The sequence below is a fragment of the Hylobates moloch genome, unplaced genomic scaffold, assembly GCF_009828535.3.
Source record: "Hylobates moloch isolate HMO894 unplaced genomic scaffold, HMol_V3 SCAFFOLD_1, whole genome shotgun sequence".
NCBI classification, from domain to species: Eukaryota; Metazoa; Chordata; class Mammalia; order Primates; family Hylobatidae; genus Hylobates; species Hylobates moloch.
Window position 1 is genome coordinate 140,406,856 of NW_026652276.1, and position 24,673 is coordinate 140,431,528.

Sequence of the window (24,673 nt, forward strand, 5' to 3'; positions counted from 1 at the left end):
CACTGAGGGGTCTTTCATCAGGACTCTAGAGAAACATGGGTTTGGAAGATGCCCACGCAGATTTCTGGCCTGTGACAGTGAGGACCACAAGGAGCATGGGCTTTTGCAGGCGTCCCTTCAAACCAACTCAGTGGTCTGACTGGGGGAATTGCTTCCATTTTCTGGCTTATTAAAAATAGTAAGGGAATCAAGATGACATAGTGATTTGATGAGCCCTTGAGAAATAGAAAACCCAGGATCACTCCATCCCAAAAAAATGCAAAGTTCTAAAGATAGGAGAATTCAAACAAATAGGGAGGTTATGCAGCCAAAGAGGCCCTTTATTATCTGTTATGCTCAAAGGTAAATACACTTCCCTGACTGAAAGTATTAAATTTTCAAACGTTCAAGTAATTGTTAACCTAGTTCCGACCGCACAGGTGTCTGCAGCCTGCACCCATCCTGACTCAATGAGAGCCTCAGACAATGAATATGTCTAGTTGCTTTTAACACCCTCCCATGCAGGCTCACTCTGGGTGGTCATCTCTTGCCCCCCTCATGCCCCAGAACAATTCTGGTGGTGGGGCTTTATTGGATTTCTGGGAGCATTAGGTTTCTGGGAGCATATAAACTCAAGGACTTTGCCTTTAAATCACTCAGAGCCAGGGAATGAGGCAGAGGATGCTTCAAAAAGAATTAGGAAAAGTTAACAGATCAAAAGAACAGTCCTGTCACATAAGCTACTTCCTTTTTCAAAAACATGTATTAGGAGTGCAGCAGTTAAAACTCTGATCGGTCATGAAAATGAGCCCTAGCCCTCCGGCTGAGGGGCTGAGATGCATTAGGCACCACCTAAAAGAAATTTCTCAGTGATTAAGCTCAGTGTCTGCAGAAACACACAAACACACACACGGAAAAACAAGGCCCACCCCGGGCTCTCCTTCCCCAGGTAAGTCCCTGGTGTCCTTTCCTTCTGTGTCCACACAGGAAGTTGGTTCAGGGCTGCTAGAATGTCATTAGCTGCTAAGAACATCTTAGAAGGCTGAGTTGAAAAGCCCCCATACCTCTCTGCAATGCTGATCTTCCATTCTCTGCAAATTATAGGGCAGACAGCTTAATTAACAAGAAGTGTGTGCTTCAGAATCCAGCAACTACTACTGAGCAGAGCATTCAAGGCTAAAGAAAAAACTCCCTTGTTTGCCTCAAAGTGGAGGTTTATGGCAGTATAGGTTTGCAGCCCAGGTAAAATGCATCTCCACTAAGATCTTTCATAGAAGATAGTCACTGTGGATCTGTTTGATCTAGAGCAGGCCTCTTCGTTGCCTTTCTGTACAAATGGAGAACCAAGAACTGGGGGCATCTCACCAAACAGGTCCCAACAGCAAGATAGCTGTTCTCCGGAAAGTAGTCTTGTTTTTATTCTTAGTTGGCTTTTTCCCTTAACGTATTTATCCCCCACATCTGTTACAGTTCAATAAAATGAGAATGGAGTGATAGTTTTGTTTTTTTTTTTTAACCACGATTCCGTTGGCAAAGCAGATAGATCCATAATTACATGGAGACACATGTATTCGTTTTCTAGGGCTGCAGTCACAAATTACCACAAACTGGGTGGTTTAAAAGCCACAGAAATGTATTTTTTCACAGTTCTGGAGGTTAGAAGTCTGAAATCAAGGTGTCAGCAGCAGGGGTTCTTTCTCAGGGCTCTGAAGGAAAGTTACTCCATGCCCAGCTCCTGGCTTCTGGTGGTGGCTGGCAGTCCCTGGCGTTCCTTGGCTTACAGCTCTGTCCCTCCAATATATGCCTCTGCAGACACATGGCACTCTCCCTGTGTGTCTCTGAGTCCCTGTGTCTCCACATGGCCTTCTTATAAGGACACCAGTCATTGTATTTAGGACTCACCCAAATCCTCCACAATGTCATCTTAACCTGATTACAGACCCTATTTCCAAATCAGGTCCCATCCGCAGGGGCCAGGGGTTAGGACTTCAACACATATTTTTGAGGGGACACAATTCAGTTCATGACAACATACATGCAATAATTAAAGAGGGAAACCACAGGGCCTCGCCTGTGAGATGAGGACACTCTGAGCCTGGGAAGGAGGAAGAAGTAAAGGACTGTCCCAGGGGCTGGGCACTGAGAAGGAGACCTCAGGAAGTCATCATTACATTCCGTGAGATATTCCCACCGGCAGAGTTCAGGCTTGACTGTGGTAGAGGTGAAATTGTGAAGAGAGAGGAAAAGATGATAGTGAAATCCTGGCAGACTAAACTAAAAAGTGGAGTGGAGGTGTGCAGGTTGAAGGTGGAGGCTGTGCCTGGCACGGTGGCTCATCCTGTAATCCCAGCACTTTGGGAGGCTGAGGGGGGCAGATCACCTCAGGTTGGGAGTTCGAGACCAGCCTGACCAGCATGGAGAAACCCTGTCTCTACTAAAAATACAAAATTAGCCGGGCATGGGGGCACATGCCTGTAATCCCGGCTACTCTGGAGGCTGAGGCAGGGGTATCACTTGAACCCAGGAGGCAGAGGTTGCATTGAGCCGAGATCATGCCATTGCACTCCAGCCTGGGCAACAAGAGTGAAACTCCATCTCAAAAATAAAAATAAAAATAAAAATGAAGGTGGAGGCTGAAGCACAGGCAGCTCTGCCCATGAATGCTGCCTCTCTGCTCCTCTTGGAGCTCAGTGCCGTGGGCACCTCCTTGCAATCATGTGTGAGTATGCCCTGCCTAAAAGGGTAGACTGAAATGATACAACTTCCTTTGTTATTGTTGTTCTACCCTTTCCTGAGAGATTGAAATGGACAGATCCCCATGAAGTCTCTGTTTCCCTTCTGATGATTTTCTTCCCTCGCATCCAATTGCTAAAAGTTATTTCATGTTTTATTCTCCCCCCAATCACCTATCACCTCGGAAGCCACAGCTTGCCTGTCCAACCTCATCCACTTTCCATGATGATGATGGCATCACTGGTTCTCCCGGAAATTGATCTTCAAGATGGTACTTGCTTAACCATACCCAGTAATTCACTTTTCCTCGTTTGTGGTACATAGAGAGAAAAGCATCTTCCAATTTTGTAGTTTTCAAACTATGCTCTTGCTGAAGAGTCCTTTGTTCAAAGAAATGCTTATGCGGAAACCCAACTAAGTTCACATATGTGAAGCTGCTGCGGCTGAAGACATACCTGGGAAATGGGGAGCCCTGCCCACCTGGCCAATCTCCACACCCCTCATGCTTGGCAGCCCCTGGGCAGGCTCTGTTGGGTCCAAGTTAGTGGATTCGAGGTGCCCATATTTTAATAATTCATCTTTATATTATGGCACCTAGATTTCACATTACAATGTTCTGGGATCTGCCTGCTATTTATTTAATTTTTTAAAAACCATCAGTTATCTTGTTTTTCCCAAGAAATTTAAACAGTTTCCCAAGAATTGTCATATGTCAGCCTGTGTTCTGCCCTCTTCTCCCTTGGTTTCTGCCATCTAACTTTCCTCAAGGCTCTGATGGAATCCAGCTCTGTTTGGACGCTCCTCTAAAACTCACCACATGTCTAATTTCAGTACAATTAACAAAAATTGTAAGTTCTTTTCATTTCTTGACTGGAGATAAGGACTGAAAATTAAGTCAGTTAGTAGAGAAGATAATGTATACTAGAAGAAAAATGAGACCCATCACCATAAAAACTGATATAACAGTTAGACTTTGGACAACTCCCAGCTTTCCAGAGAAATCCATCACGGAAACATGAAGGATCAAATGCTTTTCATGGAAACACCTTGAAAACAAGCTTCCTATCGAAAGACTAAAAAGAAGTTGATGTAACAGCGTCTTTGATGTAAAAGTTAACAATGGAACTAATTAAGAACTGATACAAAGAACTTAAGAACATTAAGAACTGAATACACTACTGTGACTTCGTAAAAATGCGGTTCCCCGTGAAGGTTACCATTGAGAATGAACAAATCAAAGTTCTGTCTTTATTAAACTCCTTGCTGATGAAGGCCATTTCCCTTGGCCTTTCTCTACCCCTAAATTCCAAGAACAAATGAAAAATGAAAAAGCAGCAACTCTATACTCCCATGAAATTTTACCTAAGGACAGGCTTTAATACTACTGAGAAAGTGCGGGATTTCTGTTTCTTTACAGCACAATTTTGTCATCTTTTATAAAAACCCAGACAGGAATGTTCCTTTGCAATATTTTCCCACTAAACAGTTTTTCTATATAAATATCCAGGACCACAAATCCCCAGAAATCACTACAGTACAACTTTCATTTACTTCTTATTCATACAGGGGCATTCACCCAAAGAACCTTTTGTGCAAAGGGTAATAGCAAAAGAAGTATCTTTCCAATGCCTAGAATGGGAGAGGAGGTTCTTCTTTCTCACCCCACCCTGGCACTACATCTGTGAGAAGGTGTGCACCAAGTCACCTGCATTCTTGACAGGCAGACAGGGCATTGATTACCCAGACATGGCGGCTCCCTTGCTTCCAGCGAGGTCACCCGGGTCTTCCTTGACCTGTCTAAAAATCACAGTTGGCTTTGCCATGCTTGACAGATTGTTTGGGTGCCTGTGGAGACAAAGCTAACATTCACTGTACTGTAGTGGGCCTGACACAGTAACTGTTGAGTGTTTTCTTCTGATTCAGCCTTTCTTAGGAAGCTCTCGAGGGTCTGATTCAACAACTTGAGCTACAAACAACCACTATGGGAGGAAGAGGTAAAGGGGAGGAGAGAGACACCCATACTTGAGGGCGTTTGCAATTCTCTTTAAGCACCCGCAGGCCTCTGCCTGTGACTGTGGTACAGGCCTTGGCAAGGAACCAACCAAGTCTATGGGAAAAATAACGTCTGGAAGAATGTCTTGTCATACTCTTTTCTCTTTAATGGCTTGGTGAGCCTTTTCACCAGGCACGGCTTCTGTTGTGAACACTCCACTGGTTAAAAAATCCCCTGGCCACACTTTCTCTGAGATCTCTAAAGAGGGCTGGAGGAATATTCAGGCACAGTTATTTTGAAATGATACAGCAAAGGAAAGAAGAAATAATACAAAATCTGGAATCTGGAGTTTGTGTGCAAGAAGGTTAAACACATTGGGAAAAAAATAAAGTTCAAGTTGTCACTGTTCTGCCTCCTAAACAGCCTTGCTGCTTTTTGGCTCGGGGTTTCCTCATTCTTCTGCACTTTGTCTCTTAGACTGTTTCAAACCTAGCCTCTAACTGAAGACCCATCTTGTTATTTATTTTTCTATTTTTAATTAGAGGAACACAGTGTCATGAAAAAAATTAACTTTCATCTCCAGACTTGAGAAAAGCCAAGAATTCAGACCTCCAATCAAAAAAGCTTCCTGAGTGCCAGCACTCATTCATGCTGGTTTTGTATCTGATGCACTTTTCATTCAATTTGAAGCTCAATGGGTATGAAACCCAATGAAATGAACCAAGAGAAGGACGTCGTCCAAACATGTTGAAGCACTTGTGGGTGATTGGTCGGGCCTTTGTGTTCTGTGGCTCCTTTGAGAAGCCTCTGTCTCAGGCAGGCTCCAAACTGCCAACTCAACCAAGCAAATAATAATTATTCCTAATGGCAATAATAATTATGGAATGCAGTGGCCCCAATATAAGGCTGGTTGTCTGTGGCTTCAGGTGGGGTAGTCAAAGTTTCACACACTTTTTATAAAAATCTCTCTCTCTCTCTATCACACACACACACACACACACACACACACACACACACACCAATTTGCCAAATGACATTTCGACAAACTCACTCCTCTGGTTCTCTGAGAAGTGCCTGACTACAGAGCTGCGCTACATAAGTAGCAGCTATCTACTGTGTGTGTGTGTGTGTGTGTGTGGTGGGGGGATTGGGACAAATCTAGCAGTTGACACCCCATGTCCCCCCCCACACACCCCTCATTTTCCTTTTAGTTAAAAGTCTTCAACTTTCTCCAATTCCAGACTTTCATTTCATCAGATTTTTATTTGGGTGTACCTGGTCTGTAAAATTCCTCAGTCACCTCTAACAGTATGAAGCTTAGTTGAATTATTTTAAATTAATTCTTTCAATGTTTTAGAAAGTCTATGATTTGGAATATGCATTTATAGGTTGCCTTTTGTTTAGTTTTGGCATTTAAAATATACACTGACTCAACATGGGGCTTTGGAAGGACTTTAGAAGTAGACTGGTTTTACTGAGTTTGCAGATTCATCCAGTAGGCTTCCCTCCCACAACCCAAACAATACTGGAATGGAATCAGCTACTACTTCATTTACCTTCTCTTTAATCTAGTACCTTACTGCTTGCCTCTGTAAATATGCAATTTGAGCAAGACTGTTGAGAAAAATGAGATGAAGTGACATGCTAAGCAGAGATCCCTGAGAGTCTGTCAAATGCTTAGCCTCCTGCCCCTATAGATTCTAAGAATGTCATTGCTCATCTGACAAGTTTTCAATGGCTCAGTGATTTGGGGATGGGTATTTTCTCTTCCAGGTTCCAGTTATCATTATGATTATTCATGTAGAAAATGTTAATGCATTCCATAGACTAAAAATAATACATTGGAGGTCAGCTGTAAAGTGCTGTGTGTTTGGCTTGTGAATTACCATCGCTGGACCAAGATATGATGGGCATGTGGTTATTCAGGAAGTCATTTCTAGCATTTCAAAGATGTTTGGGGCCATCTGTTCTCTGCAAAGCTCTGTGACTCTGCAAAAGCAAACCAAGCACATTCCATCATGTCGCTACCCAATGCTCACAAGGGTCCTATCATTTTACAGACTTTACTGGCCTAATCATCAGCCAAAATGCACTTTGCCAAAGGGGGGAAAACTATAAAACTCCAAATTCTTTTAAATGTGTCTGGTACCATTAAGAATGTTTATTACACTACAGGAACTTTTAGTTGATATTTGCCAAAAGCACAACATACCTGGCAAATGGATTACTAGACTACCTGCTAAATGTGAATGAATGCATTTTGTAGAATTCTTCTTCAGCAGTCTATGTCAGCCAAGTAGTGTTGTTGTAGGGTGTGAGCCATGATAAGGAAACACACTTGTTCATAAGAGCTTGTTCCCGAATTACTGGGAATTTGAGCAAGGAGAAAGCATTTTTTAGACAACCTAGTTTCATTCTTTCTTTTTATAAGATGGAAAAGTCAGGCCCCCAGCAGAGTAAAGAAGCCTGTTCAAAGTCTAGAGCTCGTGCATGGTACGGTCAGAGTCACCAGCCTTGGCTTTCTATCCCTAGAGCAATGGTGTTGCACTGCCTCATTGAAATAGGATTCCATCTGTATATACCAGAATGTTAATATCAAGGATTCCCTTTACATTCAAAATCTGAGATCAAATTGGATGTTTATGTGTTATTCTGATTCAATCAAAGGTAAAATGCTAATGGTGTTTATGTAATCTTTAAATCTTCATTAGAAAGGATATAAAAGATGATTGTAGAGAAAATTTATTTGGTGAAACATAAATGAAAAATACATAGTAAAGAACCTGTTGAATGAGCTGTCTTTTGAATCTCAAAGTATCTGATTACATGAATATATCATACATGCAAAGGGCATCATAGGCTATCTCCAAATTTCTAGATTAATGCTTCTTTTTTAATTCAGAATCTATCAAACGGTTCAGACAAGAGTGATTTACATTTTATGAGACATACAGTATTATAGAATATAAAAGCTCCAAATATCTGAAATGCCCATTGGGACACCACCCTATTACTTGGACATGTTCAATCTTCAAAAAAGCAAAGTGTACTTCCAGTTCCAAAGGACCAGCTCTGAATTACCAGGTTCAATTCAAGTTTCTCCTAACATGTTCAGTTCACACAGGGCACTGCACATACTAATCATTTTCCCATGTTAATACTCTTTTTGATATTCTTCAATAAATGGTTATATTCAGTCATGGGACTCTCTCTAAACACCACAAGCCATGTGAACCTGCTAGGTTTTCATTCTTGCTTCTGGATTTGTAAACAGGAAATACTAAGCCAATCTTGATGTAGGAACTATGACAAGTACAGAAAAGAACAGTTAATTTTTTCAGTTTGCATTATGGGAGACTACATACTCTCCTTCCCAAATATTCACTCACATGGCACTTTGTCCAAGGCTTACACAGAGGAAGACACTAACCAGTGATATGAGCTAAAGCTTTGTTTCAGATCTTCCACAAAATAATTCCCCAAATAATAATAATTCTAGAATATAAGACAGTGGACTTCATTTTCCTATAGAACTGTGTCTGGCAAAACCATCATCCAGATCTCTTGCATTGGACTTGTTTTACATGTTTACTATTTTAGGTGTTTTTCTAGTTAAAGCTCCAAAAATAAGCCACTGTTAGCAAAGTGAGAATAAAAGAACAATTTCCTGATAAGATTACTTCAAGAGAGGAAGCTATACCTAGTCATGCACACAGCACCAAGTCCCCAGAGAAGTTACCTTACCAAGTAGTTTACAAAATTAAATTCATTATGAAAATCATTAACATTTTAGTGCTGAAAAGAACTTTGAGAATTTTCTAGTGGTACCCCACCCCTCAATTTTACACGTGAAAAAACTTAAACCTGGGCAAGTTAAGTTTCTTGGGAACTGTGGGATAGTGCATGGAGTAGGTGGTCTGGATTCGAGTTCTGGCTCTGGCCACTATCACTATGACCTGGTGCAAGTCACTTAATCTCTGAACCTTACTTTACTCAGCTGCAAAATGGGTGTATTAATTCCCAGGTAACAGAATCATGCATGCTAAACTAGTAGACATGTGCCTTGTAAACAGCACCTGACAAAGAGAAGAGATTGCTGTTATTCACCTAAGAGTTGATCCTAGAAGTCAAGTGTCTCTGACTTCATATGTTAGGACCCCTCCCTTTTACTGCCGTGGGCTTCTCTTCCCAAACCCTATTCTGTTCTCACTCTCTGGGCTATATGAACATATCTAGGAGGTCAGATAATCTAGAGCTTCTGCCAAACTTGGCTCCTGGAAGAAAACAAACCAAAAGAGAGAATACATTTGAGACAGAAAAGAGGCAATGAATGAGAATTTTGGAGCTGAGACTGACTCAATTAATTGGCTAACCCCTCTTTATGTAGGTAAAGGAAACCAGGCCTGGGGAAGCTGAGCGCTTAGCCAAGGCGGCAAATCTTTTAAATGGCAGAGCCTGAATGTCTAAAACCCATGACCTCTGAACCCATGACAATGCTTTTCCTTGACTCTCCTCTGACCTGACATGGTTTTGCTCTGAGCAAGCTCTTGTCTTCCAGGCATATCTTTTCAATATGCTGCACAAAAGAACAAATGTCTAGATTTACTGTAAGCACAGAAAGAATGATCCCAGGCTAGTTGCTGTAGAAGTAGTCCCTCATTTGTGCCTATCTTTTCCAAAAATAGGAGGGAGGAAATGCACCCTGAGACACTTACAGGGAAGCTTCAGGAACTCTGAGGGCCAGGTTCTGTGTAGAAGTTCCAGAAATGAAGTCTTCCTCCAAGAAAAGCTCACAGGCAAAGTCACCTGTCCCCTCAGGAAGTGGAACAAATCTGGAAGTTGAACTGCATTTGGGCAGGGAATAGTGGTCTTCCTGCAAGCTAAGAAGCCAAATATAGAGCAACCAAATGTTGGAGACAGGGCCGTCACTTCTTTGTGATGCTATAGTTTTCTTACACATGAGGGGATGAAGTGTCTGGCACTGTAACCAGATAGACTGAGCATTAGCTAACTCCTGTGCATAGATGATTCTGCCAATCTCAGGCACACTCATGGGTCTTTCATGGCACTGGTATTGCCACGGTCAGAAGCATGGGGAAACATGTGCTTTTGAGTCCAATAGACCCATATTCAAAACTCTGTTTATCTCCCTGGCTGGGTGACTTTGGACAAGTTACTTTTCTTCTTGGAGCAATAATATTGGGGTAAATAACAGCTACCTCTCTGAGCTACTGAAGAATTACAGGAAATAACATGCAAAGCTAGCTCAGTGCCTGACACATAGTAGATCCTGAATAAATATTAGCTTCCTTTCTCTTCTTCAGTGTCAGCATCAAGGCCCTTTCTAATGAAGGGCTTGAGCCATCAGGGAGTTACCTCGGATTTTCTCTCCCAAGTAGAGCAGGCTTGCTGTGTTCCAGGTGGGAGGCTGAGATGACACTAAGACACAATGCTTACCTGAAGAATCAGAGGCAAGAACCAGATTCGAAGACGAGAGCTAGGGTATTTTTCTGCCTCTTGGAATACCCAGCCATGTGCTCCCATGTTCTGGCTCTACCCCCTTCATCTGACCACAATACCATGTGGTGTTACAACTTTTGAATGTTAAGAAACATTATATTTCCTCAAGTATCAGTACTTAATGTTTCGTTCCACACATAAAACCCTGTGAGTGGAAGGCTGCCGGCCCCCTTGTCAGAGGTAATTTCTCAAGGCTCTGCATGGGATTTAACGGGAGCCATATGGTTAAGTCTGTCAACCCTCCCAGAAAGCATCCCCCGGAAAGGCCCTCGTAAATGTTCTTGGGGTTGTGAAAGATCCAGCAACTTTCCAACAACAAAGCTATGTTCATAGCCATGATATTCAGCAAAACACAAAGCAGGAAATAATGACTTCTGGTCTGCATTACCCAAAGGGGCTTCAAGTTGTCCTGGCTAAGGGCTAAGGACCAGTGACAAGCTGGGACCTGCTGCCCGGCTGCCTCCAGCAGGAAGGAGGCTGGCCTGAATGTCCCCAGCATTAGTCTGTGGTAGATAGTGACAGTCTTACTTATGCTCACTTTGGGTCGAGGAGCTTTAGAAAGCTCTTAAAAATGGATTCATACACATATGCATTGACAGGGCAAACACACTCTTAACCTGTAAGCTGCTTTGTTATTTAGGTCTTCTTTAAGCCATGACCTTCAGTGATGGCATCATTTGCCGACTTCTCTACTGTTCTTTCCCCCACCTCCAGCAACAATGACACAAACTCCTCAAATCTATTAACATCCCCATCTTGAGGGAACACTGGGCAGGAATGTTAACTCATACAGCAAAGCCACATGACTCGTAGCATTGCTTCTGCCACCAACAAATTTTGAGATGTAATCAGCTTTTCTTTTTATTATTACTTTTCTTTGTTTGTTTGTTGTTTTCCTCAGCCATGTCCATTGAACTACATCTAATATTCTGCATGACACATAGCATCTGGGATTGCAAAGAGAAAAGGGATAAAGAGGCACAGAAAAGGTAAGAGGAGGTACAATTTATGATAAGTCTTGGCACCTTTTCGTCTTTACATAAAACAAGATTTTCTTCTATGATATTTTATATAAATTTCTGGCTAAGTTTTATGTCTCTGTTGTCTAGCTACAGCCCCATGCAAATAGGGTTTATAACCAAATGCCTAAGTTACACATCATGTGGAAGTATATGTTCCAGGATTAAAATTGGTGTAAAATCAGAGAGGGTTTTTTTTACATAAATGTCTTCATATATGCATTCTGTTGAACATATTTCTGAGTTTCCTGGTACAGCTGGCCAATTCATTCTCTTAACCAGAATACTCCACATTTGTATATTCTGATGTCAGATATATTTGGCCAGTGCCCTATAAATAAGTAAAAGGTAAGAAAAAAATGTGTAGAATATTTTGGAAGCGTCTCCCATAACCTGTCAGAGCTCTGTACTGATATCCATTCTTGTAGAACTCCAAATTCCATATTATCTTCGTTGCTCTCCTGAAGAATTACTGAGTGTAAATTATATACTATCACTTATCCATAAAGAAGAATCAACTCAGTTAAGAAAGCTGGGATCTATTAAGATTATAGCCATCTACTCAACTGATTATTGACTCCTACAAAAATGTCTTAGATGATAAGAAACAGAGAGACAGAGAGAGTGTGTGAACTTCCAGTAGTGCTACCTACCCTTCTGCCATTTTCCCAAGCTTTGCTGACTTGATCCTGAATTAATGAGCCTGTTACATGATAGCTAATAAAAATGACTGGAGGAGAGATACTGTTTGGATTCTGCCACATATTTGGTTCAAGGCTGAATCGATTTTATCTCTATTTAATACATGCTTGTTTTCTGTCTCACTTGTCTGCCCCACAGCCCGTGGCGCACTCTTTTTTCCATCTGGGAAACTTATCTCTGAAAATGCTACCATCAATCAGCCAAAGACACTCTTCCTGGCAGAGCATCTGCCAGTTTGACTAAGCACAAGTAGTCACTAGTTTGGGGATGCCTCCCACACTCTCCATAGCTGTGTGTTTTTCTAGCCTGCCCAACCACACAAGAGCAATTTGAGATATTTATATTTACCTCTGGTTTCTATTGAGGTAATGGCACTACTTTCACAGAATTGAGCACAGGGCATGGTATGGATTGCTGTGGTATGGAATGGAAGTTGCACGTGTTGTTTGTCTACTTCCTTTTAACATTACTTCTTTAGATTTTTGCATTTGCACTCATTTTGGTCTGGTTTGGCTCAGTGCCTGTTCAAAAAGCATGAAAATCAAATGCTTACAAGGATGCCTACCCTTTGTCCCCAAAGTCCTCCCTGATAACTGGCACTACTCCCATTTTCAAGTCCTTTATGTTGATAGCTCTCTCAATACATTCAAGCCTCCAAGCTTAAATTTTGTACTGTGAAGAGAGGGAGACAGAGAAGAGCGAGAACATGAGGTTGCCTGAAGCAGCCAAGCACTGATAGAAGGGAAGGGAAGAGGGGGGAGCAGGAGCCAGGCGCCCCCCTCTCCCACAAAGTCTCAGCCATGAACACACCCGCTGGCTGCAGCACAAGAGCACTGTGCGTGGGCACAGGTGGGTCCCAGCCTTTCTGGCTGGATGCAGCTTAAGCACTGAGCCTGAATGAAGACTTTCATTGCTGTTTGCTGTTTTTCTTGGCCAGTAGCCATGGCAAACATTTGCAGGTGGCTTGGCCAGATTTTGACACTTAAATATTTGAGGTTGTGATAAAAATCAGAATATTACTACAATATGGTTCTGTGCAGCCTCAAAAAAGTAAAATAAAGTAAAAAAAAAAAAGCTATCTGCAATTTCAAATGCTCATTTAAAGACACAGTCTCCAGAGGGAACTCATGTTTTCAAATAAGTACTCATTTCCTCTTTCCTGAGAGAAATAAAAGAGTCAACCATCCCCAAATGTTACCACCTAGAGTTTCATACTGAATCCACTGGTGAGATGAGTTGGGTTATTTCTTGCTGAGTCTCCAGGATCATCCGGGCAAGGTTTTGGATGGAAAAAAATGTAAATGACAAGATGTGCGGGTTTGAATCAACATGGCAAACACACCAGGGAGGAATCTGATTAAAAGAAATAGCTTCCCTCAGGCTTGGCAATGAGACAGAGTCCTAAAAGTAACAATTATCTCCTAGAACACACCAGGAGCGACACACAACACCCCAGGCTGGAGAATAAATGGGAAGATGGAGTGTGTCCAAAAGGCATCCATACCAGAGAAACACCCGCCTCCACCCAGGCATGGTGACACAGCCTACAAATGTCACCCAAATGTACAGTCCTGGGCCAGCTGGGTAAATTATCAGCAGAGTCGGCACTCATCTTAAACTTTAGTGCTAGCCCTCAAAAGACTGTTTCATAAAGACCAGCTTTGTGCTAACAATGGCCGAATACTAAGGGCCTCCAAAAGGGTAGTTGGTGGGGGGTGGCAGGGAGAGGGAGGCAGGAGAACTCCAGGGGGGAAGGAATGCTGTAAAACTGCTAGTAAACTCTAGCACATTTTATGTTTTTTCCCCTTGAAAGAAAAATAAAATAATTATAATTAGCTGGCCTAACTGTGAATTGTCTGCTGAAAGCCAAGCCACTTGAGAGAAGTCCCTGGAGATCTAGATGCTGTCTTTAATGAATCTACCCCACCCTCTTAGCATACTATGGGTTCTTGATTTAGATAGCAGCAACATTTGCTCTCATGGTCATTTGAGAAGAAAAGAAATATTTAGCAGAGACACTTACCAACCTAGCATTGACTCCTTTCAACAAAGCCAAGCATTCAAAGGGCCAGGTTAATGTTCTGTTTCTTGAATAGAAAACCAAAAGCACCCACAGCAAACTCACAAAATGGTCATTACCCATTACCCATTACTCTCATTTCTTAAGGTGGGTCTTAACGTATCACAGCCATTCCTGGTAAGTTGAAAATGTGAGACAAGGTGCCCCTTCTGGAATATCCTAGGGAGGAATAAGCCAGTGTTCCCTGTGGGTCTGGAATTCCTATAACACCGAAAAACAAGAGGGAAAAGACCTACTGACAAATTGTGGTGCAGTTTCTAAGTTTTTAATTATCACTTCCAATATTTGACTGAAAATTCAAACAGAATGTTGATGCACATACCAAACACAGCAAGCGCCCCTTCTCATTTTAAACAGAATTCTGGAAGCATAGAGCAGCCAGTTCTCAGCAGCCAGCAATGGAACTTTATCACAGCTCTTTGGCTTCAAGTTATTACCTTTTCTTCCTAAGAACCCATATGCTCTTAAATCTTTTATTTCATCTTTACTCTCGTGAGGTGGGAAAGAACAGACACCATCCTCACACCATCCTCACCAGCGATAAGGAAGCTGGGCCAGAGATTCTGCGTTTCTGAGAAGCTTCCTGGAAATGCCCCCGCTGCGGATCCTCAGACCACACTTGGCATATAGCAAGGGGCTAGAGGTAACACAGGATACCCAGAAGGGAGAGCTCTTTCCATCATATGACATGGAGTGTCTGGTGTTCAATGACAGGATCTTTCTACCAATTTTTCCTCAATGCCCAGTATTGTCCATTTGCATAAATGAGAGAGGGGGCCTGCTTTCTTTGCTTTGTCTACTGTGGAAATCAGCATGGACCAATGTAGAGGAAGGGGAGGGCTAATAAGGAGGCAGTAACAGGAAGGAGAGGGCTAGTAAGGAGGCAGTTACAAGAAGGAGAAGCAGGGAAGAATGAGCAGAGGGCAGGACGACTGTGGAAATATGGTGGTCCCCCTTATCCATGGTTTTGCTTTCTACAGTTTCAGTTAATCATGGTCCAAAAATATTAAAAGGAAAATTCCAGAAATAAACAATTCACAAGTTTTAAACTGCTCACCATTCTGAGTAGCATGATGAAACTTCATGCCATCTCAAGCCATGCCTCCCAGGATGTGAATCATCCCTCCTGTCCACCGTGTCCACATTGTGGACACGACCCACCCAGTAGTCACTTAATAGCTATCTCAGTTATCAGATGGAAAACACATATTACACACAGGGTTTGGTGCTATCTGCACTTTCAGGTATCCACTGGGCAGCTTGGAACTTATCTCTCATGGACAAGGAGGGATTGCTGTACACAGAAGATGAGGTGATGAGTGTGGCAGCTCCCAGGAAGGGAAAGGCACACTCTGTTGGAGACAAGGCTGAGCTGGTAGAACTTCCCTCCACCATGTTTGTTCTGCACACTATACTCTGGTCTCCATAACAACCATGGGTTTTCCCACAGTCATCTTAAAGTTCATAAATCTTGTCTGAAGAAATGATGACACAGAATGACTTGCTCCCCACCCCACCCCTACCACCCAAAGTCCAGGATCAAAACAGCTTCTACCAAGTGGAGACTCCTCCTTTCTCCCATCAAAAGCATCACTCTGAGCTCTAGGCAATATCATGACAGCCAGAAAAACCAACCAATCTGAGCACCAGAAACCAGGAGAAAGTCCAGGACATTTCCTGAGTTCCAGCCAGGACCCAGGGGCAGCCGAGGAGGGCTCCTTACCCGATCTGGCGGTTGGTGGAAGGTGCCTGAGTGATGACAGAGCTGGACTGGGGCGACGGCATGGCTTGCTGAATCACAACGCTGGTGTCGTGGTTGGGCAGCCGAGCGCTGCTAAGCTGGTGAGTTCCGGGCCCCGTCATGGCCCCACCAACTGCATTATGCATCGAGATATTCTGCCCAGAGAAGACACAGGGGAAAGGTCAGGAGGAGTCAATGTTTTTATTCTACTCTCAAGCTCTCAAAGGCCAAAACTGGGAATCTCGTCATGTCAGCTATATAGAGAGTTATGGCTTCCGGCAAGCCATGGGCCCATTCATCTTGTTATAACATACAGCTACGAGGAGATGAAAAATAACTACTCACCCTTAGAGTAAAGCATGTGAGAAAATGCCTTAAAGTTTCCTTACCACTCTCCTGCCATCCTTATGTGAAGTTTGCATCAGAGATATTTAGTGCCTGCCTTCTCTGACTTGGAGGATGAATATCAGATTTGAAAATGATTTTTGTGGTAAGTGCATAATATTGTGATTTAGTGAATAGTCATTCTGCATCCTGCTTTGCATGACAAGCACACCGGTTTTTACCCTCTCATTTTTAGTCCTATAAGAGTGCCCAACCATATATATACATTTTTTAAGAAAACGACTACCTTTCCAAATCATAATCTCAGGACTGAGGACACAAGCTCAACAACCTGTGGAATGAGGATGGATGATTGAAATACATGACAAGACATCTGGGATCCAATGATCAGAACAAGAGTTGCTGCTTTCTGCTGTATTTTCATAAAATCCATCTCTCACAATGCATGCATGGAGTAATGGAAACACAGAACAATAATCAAGCGTCTAGTTACTTGTTCCATGTCTTTTCCTCTGGAACATAGGATGTTTGTATTCACAACTTAATCCCATGGTGCTTGGACCATAGTAGGCATTCAATAGATGTATATTAATAGCATGAATAAACCAGTGAAAGAACATGAGATGTCTGAATCACTTACAGGACCTAATATCATGTATTTATTTCTGATGCCTTCAAATGAAGGCTTATTTGTTTAAAATTCCAAAGTAAATAAAATATGCGAGATAGGTCTTCATAGAAAAGAAAGTTATTCAGACAACCAGAGAAAATTCACACTGAGCAGAGAAGGCTGATCAACACATTGGGACCAAAAGGTGAGAAAGAAATTTAGAACCCAGTAAAGAAAGAGAAAGTGGCGTAGTGCTTATTCCTGTAATGCCAGCACTTTGGGAGGCTGAGGCAGGAGGATCACTTGAGCCCAGGAGTTTGAGGCTGCAGCAAGCCAGGATTACATCTCTACACTCCACATTACAGACAGAGGGACAGAGTGAGACTCTGTCTCTAAAAAAGAAAAAAAAAGAAAAGAAAGAGAAAGTGCTTGGCCAAACAAAGTAATAGGTAAGATCAATAAGTAAGTCTTTATAAGTGGCAAGGTACAGCTCTTCAGCCTAGAAGGGTAGGGAAATTTAAAAGGTCTATTGGACAATGGGTTGAAGATGGGAGGGAAAAAAATGGAGTGCCACTAGTAATTTACTAAAGAAAAAATATGTATCTGTCTGCGCCTTGGTGTTAGCAAAGAAAAAATAAATGTTACCCAAGAGAACTAGAAGTGGTCCTTTGAAGTTCTTCTGCAAAAAAAAAAGGATTTCCTGCACTACGTGTTAAACGATGGTGATAACATATACGATATTTGGGGTGGCTGTGTCCATCACATTGCACCTTTCCCAGGTTTCTGATTTCTAAATTCTGACCACACAGTTTGTCAGGAGTCCAGATGGAAACTGGGCACCTGGCTTAGACTGTGAGCCTACTGTGTCGTTGTGGGACCCCAAAGTCAGCAACAGGCTTATATATACTCACAGTCCAAAGGCTTCTCTTATACACTGGAAAATTGTTCTGACGTGGGAAAACACTGTGATTGGGTAAAGTAGGATGAAAGGAAATGGCGACGTGCATTGGTGGCAGTGCAGGAACACACTTTCGTTCTTTTTATAGGATCTAGAGATTTAGAGAATTGGACTAAAAATGATAATGAAAAATAAAGAAAATTGTGTTATTTCTTTTGAAAGTGAACCTTGACAAACTTATTTCCCTGGGTCTTAAGGAGGTCAGAAACTATAGGTACTATTTAGTCCATTGTTTAAGTTCAAAGACACTTAAAATTTTTCATCTTGTTCATAGTCACCTACTGTATCAATAATTGATCCAAGGCACAGAACCATTTTTGACTCTCCTTTTAGAATTATTGATGCTGTACAATTTAATTTTTAAGATCACTATCTTTAAATTCACAAAGAAAAATATAAGACATATGACTCTCCTTGAATTATCCTGGATGTCTCTTTTCCATCACCCTCTTAGGCAGTTTCCAAGTCCTACAAATTTAACTAAGTGTCCCTCATCTCTTCCAATCTTTCCATCCATCCTTCCACCAACCTATAACCAACTGCCATCATCTTCTATCCTTGTCTCAACAATGGTCTCCTTCATGCACTCTGGCTTCTCTTCCTCCTTTTTCCCATACTACAGCCACTGTGATCTCAAAATGCAAAAGTGATGACATCACACACAGCGTTTGTGAGGTTCCCCTCCCACCCACTCCCCAGAACATACACCCTAAGCCATCGGTTTGGAAGACACTGGCAGCACTCCTTGTATGGCCTCTAAAACCCATGTGGGACCCTTCCTACCTCCCAGCTCAACTCACACCACCTCCACTCTTGCTCTATGTGAATCATTCCACATTCTAGATATTTCCTACCCTCGTACTAACCATGCTGCATTCCAGCATCGGGCCTTGTATGCTGCTTTCTAATGCCAATGCCCTTGCCCTGCCTCCACCTCCAGACCTCAGAATCGATCATCATGTAGGCAAACCCTTCCTGCCCACACTCACCAAAGTGATGGGCACCGTCTCCTTTTCCTTTACAGTACAATGGTTTACAATTGTTCTTGATTGTTTGATTAACAGCTGTTTCTCCCCTAGATGGTAAGCCCAATGAGAGAAGCAACTAAATCTGATTTTACTCTCCATTATGTCTCCATTGCCTAGCTTAGTGCCTGACATATCAGAGGGCTCAATAACTATTGAGTGAATGGGTGAACTATAACATTCCTAGAATATTCCATATGATGAAACATTACCTTTATGTTCCCTGGGCAATTTTCAAGAGTGCTAATGTCCTGTCTGTTCATCTTGCAATCTGCAAGTGTGCAATAATGCAGTTTTAGATATTAAGGTATTGTTAAATTATGGTTCAGTTATGGGCTGAGGAAATAGAAAGGATCAGGATTAAGAAGAAAGCCACAAGCCTTGACTATATAGTAAAAAGTAAAACCTTTTTAAAAATATTAAAGGGGCCAATGAAGGAAGATGCTGAGAGTTGAGCTTCCAATCTTTGAGCACTTTGGCTCAAATGATGACAACCACCATTCTTTACATCCACCATGGAAAAAGACAAAGAAAACGGACTTACGCTGCAGCACAAAGAATAGGTTTAATTTCTTCAGAGTAAAGCATGTTAAATAAGAGAAAGAAGTAATCCCCTCTCCCCAAAAAAGTTTAAGAATCTTCTCAAAGAATCACCAAAAAGAATACTAATCACTATCTAGGAATATATCCAACAATCTCCTTCATCAACACTTTAAAGGCATCTCTTCATCTCTGTGATCTCTACCAGAAACGGAAAAGACTCCCGAAAGATATGTTTTAACTCTTCTGTAATCTCTTATCTACCCAACACATAAAATCTGCAAATTCTCCAGTCTTCTTCTCCAAAACCCAGAGAGTAATTTCAAAACATTTTGGAAAAATAAACAACCCAGCAAAAGCATTATCATTTCACATTAAGAGAAGGCGTTTTTTTTTTTCTTTAAGCATTACATAGTAACTCAAACACAAAATTACTTCCTGAGTTCACATTGTCCCAATTATGGGTTCAAAACCTGTCTTCATCGATAAAGAAATAGCGTTTTACCTCCGGATAAATTAAATCTCCAATTTCAAAAACACAAAGAGTGACTCTATCTTTGTGTGAGTTATTTCTGATAGTATAGATGGGTAGATGTGAAGCTGGTGAAACAATGTCACCAAACTAGTGGAAGGATGTCAATATGCAGGGAAGGACCAGAGGTGTTCCTCGAAGCTGCCTTTGGCCTTTTCTTGTTCAATATTTTTTATCAACAGTTTGGATGAAGACGTAAAAATCATGCTTGTCAAATCTGCAGTTGACACAAAGTTGGGAGGCATAGCTAATGTTCTGGATAGGAGAATCAGGTTTTACTTGAGCCAACTGTGTGATCTGGCCTCCAAAAATGCTGACATAAATCTAGGTTGCTTTAGGAGAAGTGAAACATCCAGATCTAGAGAAGTAATTATTCCAGTGTAGAGTGCATTGGATTGGCCACATTTGGCCACCACATTTTAGGGGGAAAATTGACAAATAAGTGTGAATGAAGGCATCCAAAATGTATCACAGAAAGAGCAGAAAAATCAGAGAATACTTAGTCTAAAGAGGAGACTTAAAGGGTCACACTAACTGCTTTAAACTATTTGCAAGATTAGACATAGTCCATGTTGCTCCAGATGGCATAATTTCTTTTCTTTTTTATTTTCAGACAGAGTCTCGCTCTGTCACCCAGGCTGGAGCACAATGACGCGGTCTCAGTTCGCTGCAATCTCTGTCTCCTGGGTTCAAGCAATTCTCCTGCCTCAGCCTCCTGAGTAGCTGGGACTACATGCACGTGCCACCACACCTGGCTAATTTTTGTATTTTTAGTAGAGACAGGGTTTCACTATGTTGGCCAAGCTGGTCTTGAACTCCTGACCTTTTGATCCACCCGCCTCCCAAAGTGCTGGGATTACAGGCATGAGCCACGGTGCCCAGCCAGAGGGCATAATTTCAAAAATGTAATCATGATGATAAAAGTCAATAATAATTACAATTTGAGTACCTATGTTGAAGCAGGCATGATGGTAGATGCTTTATAAACCACATGTCTAGTCTTCCCAATGATCCTTAGAGGTAGGCATTACTATCCTTATTTTAAGATGAGAAAAAGAGTAAAACTTCTCACCATCACCAATACCATGCCACCCACCTCTGGCCACCCTCAATCCTAATGGGGTGATACTTTCAAGGTACAGATATGACCTTCTGTCAGAACCAGTTTACCAATATGTAGCGATATCCAGACACAACAAGCTGCTTGTAACATACTGAGTTTCCTGGCACTAGAGTTAAGCCAGGATGAGTGGCCATTTGTCAGCTATGTCACCAAAAGGATTCCTGCCTCAGAAGGGAGATGGCACCAGATGACCTCCAAGGTCTCTTCTATTGCTAAGATTCTCTCATTTATGATACATGGTCCATGCTTTGGCTCAAATGTTTCCAAATGATTAGTAATGTGTAATAGTGCTGAAAATATACAGGCTTGGGAGTTAAGAGGTCTATTCTAGTCCAGTTTGTCTACCCTTCCTTGTAGCCATGTAACCTGGATGAATCATTCAACCCTGCTGGGCTCAGTAGCCTCATCATTAAAGGAGGGGGCTGGACCACATGGTCTTCATGATCTTTTCCAGCTCTGACACTCCACAAGTCTCTTCCTATGTTATATTTTATGAAACACTAAATATCCAAACAGACTTTTTAGACTCTGATTCATGGATTTACAAAAGTTGATTTTTCTTCATAACCTTAAGCTTTTGTAGAAGTGAGCCTTCCAAAAATTATAGCTTTCTGCCAAACCCCAAGGGATCATGATTCAAGAAACGGATCTAACAAAAAGTACAATCTCCCAACCACTAAAGATGAAAGCTCCACTTTAAACAAACAATCTTCAACGAAATTTCTCCCACTTTGATTCACATTTCTCAGCATGTCCTTTGAATTCTTCCTTTTCTCAAGTATCTTGGGATGCTTTGCTCTCCATTCATTATTGTTCTGAGACATAAAGGGTGTGAATGAAATGAGAAGCAGGGGAATAATGAATCTTGATTGCATACTCCTGGGCTTGAGGTAGAGTGGTAATTGTCTTTCTGCATGCATGGGCTTGGAATACAAAATGCAAGAAAACAATCTGATGCACATAAACATATATCCATGTTCTTAAAAATAACTATAATTTCAGGGTGTGGTAATGAAGGATGAAGGGAATGGACCACAATTGAAAGTGAAGGTTGGAGCATATAGGCAAAATGATGTTGATTCCTGTAAGGTCTCAAAATGTTATCTGCAAATCTATATTCCATCCAACTGTCACTGTGTGGAGACTTTATGGGATTTTCCATAAAGAGCCAGGGTCATCTTAACTCGCATTTACGAGTTGTGCAATCTTAGAGTTGTCTGCATCTTAATGAGGCCTGGGCAGTTATGAAGACTTTCAGAAGTTCCCAGATGTAAACATCCCTGAACTGCATCCAAAAGATATGCAAGACATGCCAGAATAACAAAGGCTCTAATCCTCTGGAAGCTACTAGGCTTTCTGGAGGTATAGAAAGGATGTTAGAGAGTCCTGATTCCCCTGTTTGGTGCTCTCAGGAGCTATCTATCAGGACAGGTATTTTTTGGATCTTACTAAGAGGACAGGCTGCCCCATGACCAAAGGGATAGTGAGGTACCAGAGGAGACATGGAGTAGAAGAGGGCACCAGGGACCATGCAGGCCACCTCTCCCTCCTAGCATTCTCTGCAGCACAGTCACACAGGGCAAGGTGGACAACACAAGGTAAGAAACCAACTCAGGTCACCTCTTCAGAAGGGAGAGAAGAGCGCAGGGGGCTATGAAAACTCTAGCCTTGATATACATATTTAAATTCTGCTTTTTCACTAAGAAAATTAGCCAGGCATGGTGGCACACACCTGTGGTCCCAGCTACTTGAGAGACTGAGGCAGGAGGATCACTTGAGCCCAGGAGGTTGGGGCTGCAGTGAGCCATGATTGCACCACTGCACTCCAGCCTGGGTGACAGAGTGAGACCCTGCCTTGAAGTTAATTCATTCATTCATTTTGCTTTTTCAGTTTGCTGCTTAACTCTGACAAACTCCAAGAGGTACCATAGTATAAAAGAAAAACATAAGCACTAGAATGGGCCAGACCTAGGATCAAGTTTGCATCAGCTCCATCGTGTCTGGGGCACATAATTTAAGTTCTCTGAGCCATACCTTTCTCATCTTTAAAATGGAGATAATCATCTAAAGGACAGGATTAGCATCAGAATCATGTGAGATGAAGGATGTCCCAGCACAGTGTCTGAAAACAAAAATGTACTTCTTTCCTTTCAGTAAAGTCCAGAACATGAGGCTCAGAGACAAAACATACGGTCTGGTGGCTGCTCCCCATGACTGATATTAATATTAGTAATATTAATAATGGCTAACACTGATACAGCATTACTGTATGTCAGAAAACTCATTTAACTCTTATCATCAGTCTAGAAGGTAGATATATGGTTACTATACAGTTGAGGACATTGAGGCAAAGAGAGGTTAAGTGACTTGCTCAAAATCACACAGCCAATAAGTGGAAAACTCAGCTCTAGGCAGTTTGGCTTTAGACCTCTTAACCAGGCTCATCACCACTAAGCCCTGCTGCTTCTAAAGTCTTGTTGTACAAATATTTTCTGTAGAAAGTGACTTGGTAAAAAATAAGGTATGCCTGCTATTCTTACAATGGGCACTATAAATAAGTGATTAATTAATATTGGTATGTGGTCTGAGAAATAGACAACAGTATATCTGGCATACCACTAATTTGGATCAATGTCATCATCACCACTTTCACAGCTGGAAAAACCTGGATATACACCATGAATTCATTTCAAAATGTCTGATTAGTGTTCCTTATCTAAAAGTCATGCTGTATGCATAGGCAGCTCCCCTTCGACTTGAGGGAAGACATCACAGGAGGTAGAGAGGCAGCTTGCACACTGATAGAATCATCAGTGGCCTTAGCCCCCTCACCCATTGCCAGAAGCAGACAGCCCCCGTAAGCGAGGTTCTAGACTTGAGGCTGTCAGCTCCTGAGCAGCAAGATCTGCCCAGCTTGCTGAGGCTCCCCTCCAATCCCCACAACTCTGTCATTCTTTCTAATACTGGGTTTGAGGCAATGGAGCCCTGAACCATCCCTGTGAGCATTTTATAGCTATTCATTTAATCCTGTAGTCGAATACTCAAGACAATAAACACCTTCTGAGGTGCCACCCTTGACTGTGAGAAACAGTTTCCAAGTGTCTCTCAAAGAAAGATTCTGCCCCTTCCTGGTCAGTTTCTTAATGCCTTGAATTGTCCATGTTTCTGTTCTCATCTCCCACATTACTGTCTTGGTTGTCTTTGCTAAATATAATCATATGGGTTAAAAGGAGAGAAATAGCTCTACTTTACTCAGGTTACTGGAATCGAGATTGAACAAATTTCTGTGATTGACGTATCCACCAAACTCCTGGACGTTAGAAACTAGTCTTGTGCCATTAAAAATGATGTAATTGGCAGGGCTGGTGGCTCACGCCTGTAATCCCAGCACTTTGGGAGGCCAAGACAGGCGGATCACCTGAAGTTAGGAGTTCAAGACCAGCCTGGCCAACATGGCGAAAACCCATCACTACTAAACAATACAAAAATTAGCTGGGCCTGGTGGTGGGTGCCTGTAATCCCAGCTACTTGAGAGGCTGAGGCAGGGATAATTGCTTGAACCCAGGAGGCAGAAGTTGCAATGAGCCGAGATTGCACCACTGCACTCCAGCCTGGGCAACACAGTGAGACTCCATCTCAAAAAATAAAAATGACATAACTGTTCACTGTTCTTAGAGCAGAAAACATGTTGTGTTCACCTGAAAATAACCAGTGCCTGCCTCCATGCTGTGTGCTTGGTAGATAGCAATGGATTCAATTATTCTGCAAATACA

The 24,673-nt window shown here is 42.0% G+C and overlaps 1 protein-coding gene across 4 annotated transcripts in view; it reads right to left on the bottom strand.

Moving 5' to 3' along the window:
* The window catches only part of CREB5 (cAMP responsive element binding protein 5), a 426,750-nt gene that overhangs the window by 245,309 nt on the left and 156,768 nt on the right, over positions 1 to 24,673 (bottom strand). For 2 of the 4 annotated variants that reach the window (XM_032758510.2, XM_058446185.1), the window contains exon 5: positions 15,750 to 15,922. In XM_032758510.2, the coding sequence (XP_032614401.1) occupies positions 15,750 to 15,922 (173 nt within the window). Of the gene's footprint in view, positions 1 to 15,749; positions 15,923 to 17,633; positions 17,793 to 18,209; positions 18,295 to 24,673 lie in introns of those variants that run through there. The other 2 variants (XM_058446186.1, XM_058446187.1) reach the window with 2 other exon arrangements.